This window comes from Mirounga angustirostris, unplaced genomic scaffold (genome assembly GCF_029215605.1).
Source record: "Mirounga angustirostris isolate CCGP_5_RB_7025 unplaced genomic scaffold, mMirAng1.0.hap1 SCAF_14, whole genome shotgun sequence".
Lineage (NCBI taxonomy): Eukaryota > Metazoa > Chordata > Mammalia > Carnivora > Phocidae > Mirounga > Mirounga angustirostris.
The window spans coordinates 39892468-39905312 of NW_026991722.1; the positions used below are offsets into that span (position 1 = coordinate 39892468).

General features: G+C 35.6%; 1 protein-coding gene across 4 annotated transcripts in view; it reads left to right on the forward strand.

Annotated features, from left to right (window-relative positions):
- The window catches only part of TRAPPC8 (trafficking protein particle complex subunit 8), an 84355-nt gene that overhangs the window by 27738 nt on the left and 43772 nt on the right, over positions 1 to 12845 (forward strand). For all 4 annotated transcript variants that reach the window (XR_010407272.1, XM_064577779.1, XM_064577780.1 and 1 more), the window contains 2 exons: positions 35 to 135; positions 1377 to 1482. Coding sequence is in view for 3 of the 4 variants with exons in the window: in XM_064577779.1 (XP_064433849.1) it covers positions 35 to 135; positions 1377 to 1482 (207 nt within the window). In the remaining variant the exon portion in view is untranslated. The remainder of the gene's footprint in view (positions 1 to 34; positions 136 to 1376; positions 1483 to 12845) is intronic.

A 12845-nucleotide genomic window follows, 5' to 3' on the forward strand; every position in this document is an offset into this window, starting at 1 on the left:
TTTGAAGTAGTATAAATAATGTCTTTTTCTTTAGGAAATGGCAGCAGTGTCCGCTTTTCTTCAACCAGGAGCACCTAGGCCATACCCTGCGCATTACATGGATACAGCAATCCAGACATATAGGGATATCTGCAAGTAGGTGACTAGAATGTTTATGTTCTATCCATTTAGAGGTAAATTTAACACTAATATTGTTATTAGGTATAAATGGTTCTTTGTTTTTCATGCTTTAAATTCAAACAAGCTCCCGAATCAAGTTAATATACTCAGAGACAAGATGAGGTGATTTTTTAAAACTAGTGTTTTATTACGTCCTTTCTCTTCCTATTTTGTTTGGATTTGTGGTTAGGCATTTGTTATATGTAATGTTGAGGTTATATGTTACAGTGAGGGTGATTTTATTGTGGGGACATTTCTAACCTAAACTACTCTTAAGCCAGGGGGTAGCCATTCTGAACTTTTCTTGTTAAATAGGCAGAACACAAAGAGTTAAATAAGAGTCCAGGGAAGAAAATGAGAAGTGTTTTGTACACATAATGAGCTCTGTCAGAACTCCATAGGAGTTAGAACTTGCCACCTGTGAGGAGACTGAACTGATCCAGAAAGTGGTCAGAGAGGTTTCATAGGATTTTTGAGGAATGGATCTGAAAGAAAGGTGGTTGGGATTTGACAGCCATGAAGACATTTCAGGAATTGTGATTGGCAGAAATATTGTTTTGGATGCGTCATCACTGGTGAAAGGGAATAGAATCCTGGCTAGGTTAGAGGATGTATATGAAAAGGTGTTTTGAAAGGTATTGGTGTGGGGAGCCTTCATTCTCATTTATCATTGTTATTGTTAAGCTGTAGTTAAAATTTATGTAGTTGCAAATGGAGAGTTCTTGAATATTCTGTAGAGGCTTGACATAATAAGTTATTTTTTAGAAAGATTGATCTGACTGTTCTATGTAGAATGGGTGGGTTGGAAGACAGATATAGAGGTAATTCCGTCTCTTATAATATTATTTAAGGAGTAGTGATAGTAGTAAAGCAGTGCGTTTACAACACAGCACTAATAATCATTAACATTTTTTTGTGTGCCCGGCATTTGCCACTATGCCAAAATAATTTACACACTCATTGAATCTTCATAACAAATCTGTGAAATACAGATGAGGAGAATGAAACTTAAAGAGTTTAACTTGCCTTAGGGCTACAGCTAATAAGTGGTGGAGCCAGTTTTGGATCCCACCTCTTAAACTTTACAATCTATTCTAGAATGTATTTAGAGATTCTGGCAGCAGATACAGCCCTCTGTGAGAACACATAGTTACTGTGATGTAACAAGGTATTACTGTAGTGCTAATTATATTTTTCTTGTCTTTTTTTTTCTTTAGGAATATGGTATTGGCTGAGAGATGTGTATTGCTTAGTGCTGAAATCTTAAAAAGCCAAAGCAAATATTCAGAGGCTGCAGCTCTTCTAATACGGTTGACTAGTGAGGTACTGAAAATGTGTAGTATTTATTTACTTCAGTAACATTTCATAAATTTTAAAAAATGTTTCTTTTTTTTGAGAGGGTGTGCAAAACATGAAAGTAGAGGGAAATTTCTTTTTGGGAGTTTACAATATGGCTACTTATTTGTTGAATTAATTTTAAATGTATTTTAAAAATATTTTATGAATTTATTTTATTTCTATATTTTAAGTCTACATTATTAACTACCAACATGTACATCTTTTATGAATTAGATTTTGACTTATGCATAGCAATATTGATTTATTTAGGATCTTTTTTTGTTTTTTAATTTTTTACTTTGAGTATAGTTGACATACAATGTTACATTAGTTTCAAACGTACAACATAGTGATTCAACTTCTCTATACTTTAGGTTCTGCTCACTACAGGTGTAGTTACTCTCTGTCACATACAACAGTATTATAGCATCATTGAGTATATTCCCTATGCTGCCTTTTATTCCTGTGACTTATTCATTCCATAACTGGAAACCTGTATCTCCCACTCCCCTTCACTTGTTTTGCCCCTTTCCTTATTCCCTTCCCTCTGGCAACCTTCAGTTTGTTCTCTGTATTTATAGGTCTGATTCTGCTTTTTTTTAATTAATTTGTTTTTAAGTTTCCACATATGAATGAAGTCATATGGTCTTTGTCTTTCTCAGTCTGACTTGTTTCACTTAGTATAATACCCTCTAGGACCATCTATATGTTGTTGCAAATGGCAAGAGTTCATTCTTTTTTACGGCTGTGAATGTTATATTGTATATATATAAACCACATCTTTCTTATCCATTTGTCTATCTGTGGACACTTGGGTTGCTTCCATATTTTGGCTATTGTAAATAATGCTGCAACAAACATAAGGGTCCCTATAGTTCTTTGAATCAGTGGTTTCATTTTCTTTGGGTAAAAACCCACTAGTGGAGTTATTGGATCATATGATATTTCTATTTTTAGTTTTTTAGAGGAACTTCCATACTGTTTTCCACAGTGGCCATAACAATTTGCATTCCCAGCGGGGCATGAGGGTTCCTTTCTCTCCACATCCTCGCCAATATTTGTTATTTCTTTTCGTTTTTATTTTAGTCATTCTGACAGGTGTAAGGTGATATCTCATTGTGGTTTTGATTTGCATTTCCCCGATGATGAGTAATGTTGAGTGTCTTTTCATGAGTTTGTTGGCCATCTGTATGTCTTCTTTGGAAAAATGTCTATTCAGGTCCTCTTCCCACTTTTTAATGGGATTGTTTATGTTTTGGCGTTGAGTTGTTAAGTTCTTTATATATTTTGGATATTAATCCCTTATTGGGTATATCATTTGCAAGTATCTTCTCCCAATCATTAGGTTGCCTTTTTTGTTTTGATGGTTTCTTTTCACTATGCAAAAGCTTTTTATTTTGATGTAGTCCCAATAGTTTATTTTTGCTTTTGTTTCCTTTGCCTTAGGAGACATATCTAGAAAAATGTTGCTACAGTCAATGTCAGAGAAATTACTGCATTATCTTCTAGGATTTTTATGACATCAGGTCTCACATTTAGGTCTTTAATCTATCTTGAGCTTATTTTTGTGTATGGTGTAAGAAAGTGATCCAGTTTCATTCTTTTCCATATAGTTGTCCAGTTTTCCCATCACCATTTATTGAAGAGACTTCCCCTGTTGTATATTCTTGCCTCCTTTGTCATAGATGGATTGATCATATAAGGATGAATTTATTTTTGGACTGTCTACTCTGTTCCATTGGTCAAAGTGACTCATTTTTATGCCAGCACCAGGCTGTTTTGATTTTTAGAGCTTTGTAGTGTGTCTTATAATCTGGAATTCTGATATCTCTAGCTTTGTTCTTTTTTCTCAAGGTTGCTTTGGGGTCTTTGTGGTTCCATACAAATTTTAGTATTATTTGTCCTATTTCTGTGAAAAATGCAGTTGGTATTTTGGTGGGGATTGTATTGAATCTGTAGATTGCTTTGGAAGTATGGTAATTTTAATAATAGTAATTCTTCCAGTACATGATCATGGAATATCTTTCCATTTATTTGTGTCATCTTCAATTTCTTTTTTTTAATCTTTTTTATTATTATGTTAATCACCATACATCATTAGTTTTTGATGTAGTGTTCCATGATTCATTGTTTGCATATAACACCCAGTACTCCATGCAGAACGTACCTTCTTTAATACCCATCACCAGGCTAACCCCATCCCCCACCCCCTTCCCCTCTAGAACCCTGAGTTTGTTTCTCAGAGCCCATAGTCTCTCATGGTTGGTCTCCCTCTCCGATTTCCCCCCCTTCATTCTTCCCCTCCTGCTATCTTCTTTTTTCTTCTTTTTTTAACATATAATGTATTATTTGTTTCAGACATACAGGTCTGTGATTCAACAGTCTTACACAATTCACAGCGCTCACCATAGCACCCAATGTCTATCACCCAGCCTCCCACCCCCCACCACTCCAGCAACCCTCAGTTTGTTTCCTGAGATTAAGAATTCCTCATATCGGTGAGGTCATATGATACATGTCTTTCTCTGATTGACTTATTTCGCTCAGCATAATACCCTCCAGCTCCATTCCTTTTGATGGCTGCATAATATTCCATTGTATATATATGTATGTGTGTGTATATATATACCACATCTTCTTTATCCATTCATCTGTCCATCTGTCGATGGACATCTTGGCTCTTTCCACAGTTTGGCTATTGTGGACATTGTTGCTATAAACATCAGGGTGCACGTACCCCTTCAGATCACTACATTTATATCTTTGGGGTAAATACCCAGTAGTGCAATTGCTGGGTCTTATGGTAGCTCTATTTTCAACTTTTTGAGGAACCTCCATACTGTTTTCCAGAGTGGCTGCACCAGCTTGCATTCCCACCAACAGTGTAGGAGGGTTCCCCTTTCTCTGCAGCCTCTCCAACATCTGTCGTTTCCTGACTTGTTAATTTTAGCCATTCTGACTGGTGTGAGGTAGTATCTCATTGAGGTTTTGATTTGGATTTCCCTGATGCTGAGCGATGTTGAGCACTTTTTCATGTGTGTGTTGGTCATTTGGATGTCTTCTTTGGAAAAATGTCTGTTCATGTCTTCTGCCCATTTCTTGATTGGATCATTTGTTCTTTGGGTGTTGAGTTTAATAAGTTCTTTATAGATTTTGGATACTAGCCCTTTATCTGATAAGTCATTTGCAAATATCTTCTTCCATTCTGTCAGTTGTCTTTTGGTTTTGTTGACCGTTTCTTTTGCTGTGCAAAAGCTTTTTATATCGATGAAGTCCCAATAGTTCATTTTTGCCCTTGCTTCCCTTGCCTTTGGTGATGTTTCTAGGAAGAAGTTGCTGTGGCTGAGGTCAAAGAGGTTGCTGCCTGTGTTCTCCTTTAGGATTTTGATGGACTCTGTCTCACATTGAGGTCTTTCAACCATTTGGAGTCTCTTTTTGTGTGTGGCGTAAGGAAATGGTCCAGTTTCATTCTTCTGCATGTGGCTGTCCAATTTTCCCAACACATTTGTTGAAGAGACTGTCTTTTTTCCATTGGACATTCTTTCCTGCTTTGTCGAAGACCATAGAGTTGAGGGTCCATTTCTGGGCTCTCTAGATTCTGTTCCATTGATCTATGTGTCTGTTTTTGTGCCAGTACCATACTGTCTTGATGATGACAGCTTTGTAATAGAGCTGGAAGTCCGGAATTGTGATGCCGACAGCTTTGCTTTTCTTTTGCAACATTCCTCTGGCTATGCGGGGTCTTTTCTGGTTCCATACAAATTTTAGGATTATTTGTTCCATTTCTTTGAAAAAAGTGGATGATATTTTGATAGGGATTGCATTGAATGTGTAGATTGCTGTAGGTAGCATTGACATCTTCACAATATTTGTTCTTCCAATCCATGAGCATGGAATGTTTTTCCATTTCTTTGTGTCTTCCTCAATTTCTTTCATGAGTATTTTATAGTTTTCTGAGTACAGATCCTTTGCCTCTTTGGTTAGATTTATTCCTACGTATCTTATGGTTTTGGGTGCAATTGTAAATGGGATCGACTCCTTAATTTCTCTTTCTTCTGTCTTGTTGTTGGTGTATAGGAATGCCACTGATTTCTGTGCATTGATTTTATATCCTGCCACTTTACTGAATTCCTGTATGAGTTCTAGCAGTTTTGGGGTGGAGTCTGTGGGGTTTTCCACATAAAGTATCATATCATCTGCAAAGAGTGAGAGTTTGACTTCTTCCTTGCCGATTTGGATACCTTTTATTTCTTTTTGTTGTCTGATTGCTGTGGCTAGGATCATCTTCAGTTTCTTTTATCAGCATTTTATAGTTTTCAGAGTACAGCTCTGTCACCTCCTTGGTTAAGTTTATTCCTAGGTATTTTATTCTTTTTGGTGCAGTTGTAAATGGAATTACTTTCTTATGCATAACAATATTTAAAGCAACATGCATGTGCATCATTCTAATATAAAATTGATACTTAAAATGAGTAATTACTGAGGAATTTTTAATCTTAGTTTCACTAGTATGAACTTGTAAAAACATTGTCTTAAGCATTCAAAATTATCTATATTATGAATATTTCAGAAGAGGAGAAAGCAATCCATTTATATAGTTGCTATTGAAAGTTTAAAGCAGGTATTATTTTTATTATTTTTCATGTATTACCTTTCTACCCCATCTCCAAACTGGCCAACAGTATTTGCATATTTGCCTTAATCTCAAAGAATAAACATCTAATGTCAGCATGCCAGGCATCTGCTGCAGGTGGCTTAAGGTCAGATGTTTCTGACCATATAAGTTCAAAGGTCTGTAGTTAAGGGGAAGGGTTGTATGCTAGGGCTCAGTTTCAAAGCTACTTTTACAGCATCTGACTTACTCTCTTCCTACTTTGAATCTGATTGGTAATAAAAGCATCTAATAGATAAAATTTGATAGGTAATACATTAATATTAAACAAGGGTAAAAGAGTGTGTTTTTTAAAGATTTATTTAATTTAGGAAGAGAGCATGTGGGAGGGGCAGAGAGAATGAGGGAGGGAGAGAATCTCAAGCAGACTCTTCACTGAGCATGGAGCCTGACATGGGGCCTGATCTCACAACCCTAAGATCATGACCTGAGCTGAAATCAAAAGTCAGACCCTTAACTGACTGAGCCACCCAGGTGCCCCAAAGACTGTGTGTAGTTGGAAAGTTCCAGAAGAGCCACCAGCGCTGCCACCTCCTCTTCCTCCTCCTCCTCCTCCTTTTTAAAATTTAAATTCAAGTTAACATATAATGTAGTGTTGGTTTCAGGAGTAGAATTTAGAGATTCATTACTTACATACAACACCCAGTGCTCATCCCAACAAGTGCCCTCCTTAATGCCCATCACCCATTTAGCCTATCCCCCCACCCACCACCCCTCCAGCAACCCTCAGTTTGTTCTGTGTAGTTGAGTCTCTTATGGTTTGCCTCCCTCTCTGTTTTTATCTTATTTTTTCTTCCCTTCCCCTGTGTTCATATGTTTTGTTTCTTAAGTTTCACATATGAGTGAAATCATATATTTGTCTTTTTCTGACTGACTTACTTCGTTTAGCATAACACACTCTAGTTTCATCCATGTTTTTGCAAATGGCAGGATTTCATTCTTTTTGATGGCTGAGTAATATTCCATTGTGTGTGTGTATGTGTGTGTGTGTGTGTGTGTGTGTGTACACACAGCAGATATTATTAAGTTGCATTGACTCCGGGCTTGTAAAGAATGGTAATGATTTTTTTTTATAAGTATGGCTAAAGACAGATTTTTTAGATGAATGCTCAAGAACAAAAGAACGAAATCAAACACTTCCTTTGTTTGCCTTTTAAATATTACTACACCCTATGGTTTTAATCCTTGGATCACTGTACTTTTTACTGTACACATTTTTTGGGTGATCAGTTCTTAGTGATGATTTTCACTCTTAAATCTGACTGACTTCTCTTTGAGCTTTAGATTTGTAACGCCAGCTGCCTTTTTTTTTTTTTTTTTAAGATTTTATTTATTTATTTGAGAGAGAGAGAATGAGAGAGAACACATGAGAGGGGGGAGGGTCAGAGGGAGAAGCAGACTCCCTGCCGAGCAGGGAACCCGATGTGGGACTCCATCCAGGGACTCCAGGATCATGACCTGAGCTGAAGGCAGTCGCTTAACCAACTGAGCCACCCAGGCGCCCCAGCTGCCTTTTAGACTTACCTACTTGGGTGCTTCCAAAGCAACTTAACAACATATCTATACTAAAGTCATAAACTTGCTTACCTTATTGCTCATGATTTAAAATTACGTTATAACCAGCTAGTTCCTCATCTACTCAAGGCAGAAACTGAGATGTGCCTGTAGTCTCCTATCCTATCAGTAATCCATTTTTTTAATTTCTTTTTTTTTTTTTTAAGATTTTATTTATTTATTTGACAGAGAGAGACACAGCAAGAGAGGGAACACAAGCAGGGGGAGTGGGAGAGGGAGAAGCAGGCTTCCCGCAGAGCAGGGAGCCCGATGCGGGACTCGATCCCAGGACACTGGGATCATGACCCGAGCCGAAGGCAGACACTTAATGACTGAGCCGCCCAGGCACCCCTTTTTTTAAAGTTCTTAAACATAATTTACTTCCCTCCCCCCGCTTTAAATTCCTCTTCCTGCTTTCCTGGTTCATGTCCGTAATGTCCTTCTGGACTATGGCCCTTTTCCTCTTTGTTCCCTTGTCTACTAGTCCTTGTATCAGTCATGTCCTTCAGATAGTCATCTGCAATACCCCAGTTATCCTAAGTGTCTCTATCCTCCCCTCTCATATAATGCTGTAAGACCTGACTTGTCATATTATATTAGAAATTTAAGTTCTTGAGGGTAGGGAATTGTGTTGTCTTCTACATATTTATCTTCTGTGCCTGACTCTAGCCTTGGCACCTGGTATATAATTTACATATGTTTGTTGAACTGAACATTAATTATTCTAAAAAGGTTTCTGTAAGATATAACTAATTAGGTTAAGGGATGATATTAACAATGTCGAATAATTGATATTGCATGGACACTGGCCAATATGAACAGTTGCTAGACATAAACTATTTAGTAGAACTGAATATAGATTCTTGAGTGTGTTGATGTTTTGTATTGTCATAAATAATCTTAACTTGGGTTTGAATATGTTGCTGTTTTTCAGTCTAGGTGAATGTAAAGGGAATTTTATGGTTTTAGGAGCTTGAATAAAAATTATTTGGACCAAATTCTTCTGTCTGCATTACAACCTTGTTATTTTCTGTCATTATTCTTTCTTCTTTTCCAAGTTTGTTTTCACCTTTTCAAACCTGGATGATTTGTTTTGTCATCAAATTTGAAGAAACTTATCATAGTCATTGTTTTGGGGTGAGAGGTGGGATGAGTGGTGGTACCTTTCCCCAGAAATTGTCATTCCCAGTGTTTTTTTTGTGCTATACCTTTCAGATATTTCTTTGAAAGCAAAGACTACTAGGCATAGTGTGCATAAAGTTATGTTAAATTTTAAGTACTAACTGTATTTATTGTGTGCATTCTGTTAATTAAAAAGGTTTATAATACGTGAAAAGTGCACTTGTTTTGAGGATAGAGAACAACAGAGTTATATACTCTTCACATTAGTGAATTAGGTTTCCTAGATTTTTGCTAGCACTGTTTTGGAAAAGACAGCTGTGAGGCCTGGGTGGAAAGAGTTGTACTTTGGCTTTATTTTTTGGACTGCAAATTTATGGGCAAGTGGATTTTATTCTTGTTATGGATTCTCAGGATGACAGAGCAAAGCCAGGTAATGATAAAACATGCCACAGTTACCACCTCATAGGACGGTATGTCTGAATTTGGTGCTTAAGATGTGATGCTTTTTCCCTACTGTGTCTGTGTTTCTGTGCTGAACATTTATTCTGGTCTTAATAGCCCCTTTGTCTGTTACTGCATTTAAACACAGTAAGTCAGGGTTTTTACCATCAGCGATAGTAGTAACAGTTTTTACCAGTTTCTCCACCTTGGGAGAAACTGTTCCCGTGGTAAACTGATCAGCTCATAGCACCTTTCCTACTAACCTGTTACACAAGGAAAAAATCTGAAAGCCGTACTTGAGATTTGATTTATTTAAGTCTGTGCAACCAGTGCCCACATCCATTGTGTTTTTATGGAAGCGTTTATTGAATCCTCTACCTCAGATGATCCCCCCCCCATATTTATCCTCATATTTTAAGTTAATGTTGCAGTTTTTAAAATTATCTCTTGGGTTATGGGCAAAGTTCATAGGCTGGAATTCCTGTTGAAATAGTATCACAGATTTTTTTTTTCTTAGTTCCTTGTAGAGCATATGTAATACTTGTCATATTGTAGGTATGAACCACCACTAAGATAAAACTTTATTCTTCAACTCATTAAAAGCCTCTGCTTTCTAGATAAAACTATCACCTTGTGAAATTCTTTCATTTTTCTTCCATCAACACTGAGGGCAGTTGTCATTTTTTTTCAGGACTATTTTTTGGTTTAAAGTAATCTATTTTCTACTTTAGGTGTCACTTTAAGAGACAGGGACTACAGAAGAACAAAGTTGCAGTGAGTCATGGGAGTAGGGCATTCAGTTCAGCAGATCAGTTCTTTCTCAGACAACTGCCATACTGGATGCAAGAGCGAAAAATACATGCCATGGACCTCCTGGTCTCTCCTAAATTGGTCAGCCCTTGAGTATTAAATTTGACAATGCTGAGGGTTTACTGTGCTGGTCTCGATTGGATTGTACATTAGAATAATTTACACACCCTCAAAGTTATCTAGGGAATGTTCCTTATCTTAATTTGAATGTCCAGGATTGCTGCCCTTCCAGGTTTCTAGCTTAATGAAGCCTCACAGGCAATTAAAAAAATATGTATTTATGCTTTATGTCTGCATGTGACTGCATGTGTTTGTGTGTACATACTAGGAATAAGTTTATAGCACTTAAAGACTGTGAAATACTATTGAAAAGCCTAAATAAAATTCTGAAATGGAAGAAGTAATTAGAGGTAATTGCCTGTTCCAGATATTAAGATGTATTATAAAGCTACAGAAATTGAAACTGTTTACAGTGATAAGAAAGAGTAACGGAGTAGAATGAGAATTTAAATATAACATATGATTAGGTGTCATTTAAAATTAGTAGGGAATGTTAGGTTATTCACTAAATGGTATTGTGACATCTAGCTGTTTGGGGTTGGATTCCTATCTTACTCGCTATGTGATGATAATAGCTTGATTAAGTTATAATATGAAAAAATGAAACATATATAGTAGAATATATAGGAAAGGATTTTTTTTTTAAATCTAGGAATAACATCCTTTCTTAGTTTGACGCAATATCTTGAAGCCATAGAGGCAAAAGTTAGTATGCTTGACTAGTAAAGAATAAACTCTTTCATGTCAAAACTGGGAAATACTACTTGCAAATGTATGACAAAGGCCTAATATTGATTAAGTGTACAAAGGGCTCTTACAAACCACATAATCACAAAAACCCATTCACAAAAGAGTATAAATGAGCAATTCACAGAAAAAATACAAAGACCCTTAAACATATGAAAAGATTACCAGCCTTACTATTAAATGTATGTTGAGGAGCAAAGTGTCTTTTTTTTTTTTTTTAATTAAAGAGGTAAAAATTTTTTAAAATAATTTTTGGCTGAATAGAGTGGAAAACCTACACTCTAATTCTCTGTTGATGAGATTATATGTTGGTACTACTTTTTTTTGTAGCAGTTTGGCTCTGTCGATTAGAATTTGAACTATATACATAGCTTTCATTAACTCAGTGGTTCTACTTCCAGAAGTGTGTCTAATAAAAATATATAATTACTCAAAAATGGTTTTATAAATATGTTTATCAAAGCACTTTTTTGTAGTAACAAAAGTAATAAAAGTATGAAGCAGTGTTAGTCAATTGGAGACTGTATTAATAAATTGTGGTATATTTATATAATAGAATACAATGTAACTTTAAAAGAAATAAGAGATGTAGATGTCTTAGAAAGATGTCCATGATACTATATTAAGTCCAAAAATGAGATAAAGAATATTTTGTATAATACCATTTATGTATGAAAAAGTATGTGTATTTTTAGAAAACTGTATATATTTAACATAAAAGCACAGATATAGAGAGGAAGAAATGACAGATAACAACACCAGCCTGGTAACTGTAGTTACCTATGTATGGCAAGTCAGATGAGGCATGGAATGGGGAAGAAAAATGTTCACTTTTTTTTTTGAAACATTTATTCTTTAAGGAAAAAAAAAAGTATTTTTTAAAGAAGAAAGCATTTTCCTAAAAATTAAAAATGCACTCCCTAGCTCCCCTAAGTAATTCTTATGTAAACCTTTGGATAAGAACTGTGTGTCAATTGTACATTCCTGATTTTCCCACTTACTAGCTTTTGGATCTTACTTGGACAGAAACATTTGATCATTAGTTTTTGTCACAAGGGGGTTGAAATAGGTAATAATATCTACCATTTACTGAATGCTTTCTAGATTGTTTCCTCAGATCTGTTTCCACTCTAATTTTGTAATTGCTGCAGAGATAGTTATAATAATCAATGATCTATGAGCACTTTTTTGATGTAACTATAATTTGTTGACATTATTGCATTTAAAGTAAATGTTTTCTGTTTTCAACTCTCCCTGGGGAAAATAATGGCAGCAGAACACATGGAAGGGCATGGTAAGTTCAGCTTGAGAATAGCTGAAAACGTAGAGAAAGTTTTGGTGAAAATGTTGTTGATACTTGATCAGCATCCTTCACTACTTTCTCTGTTATTTGTAAAGTGATGATGGCTCTTTCATTTGAAAGGTTATCATTATGGGTGAGGATGTAAATGTGGTATGTGGTTTTTGTAGATACTGATGTAGGAGTCCATTGAAGTGGAAACTAATTTGAGTTGTACCATTTACTAATAATGCTAATAGCTGGTGATAATCTTTGAAGGGGAAACCTTCTAAACTTTTTAATGAAAAGCAGTCATTTTGGTATCTTGAATTAAGCAAAAATTGAGAATTGCTTTTAGATACAGTAAACTTAATAGAGGATAAAGCAGTAGATTAGATTATTTCATAATTACACACATTCTCTTTTATCTTTCCTTTTTTTCTTGGATAAATGGAAATATGCTATTGGATATCTCAGATCAATTTCCTGAAGAAATTAGATTAGTGTGAGTCTGTTGTTTTCTGTGCTCTCCTTTCTGGTTTATCTGTAATCGGTATACCTGTATTAAATTCTCAGGTTATATACTTTTTTTTTTTTTTTTGCCATTTAAAAAGGGATTGTATTTCTTCAGATTTATTACATGCTGCATATCATAACCAGACA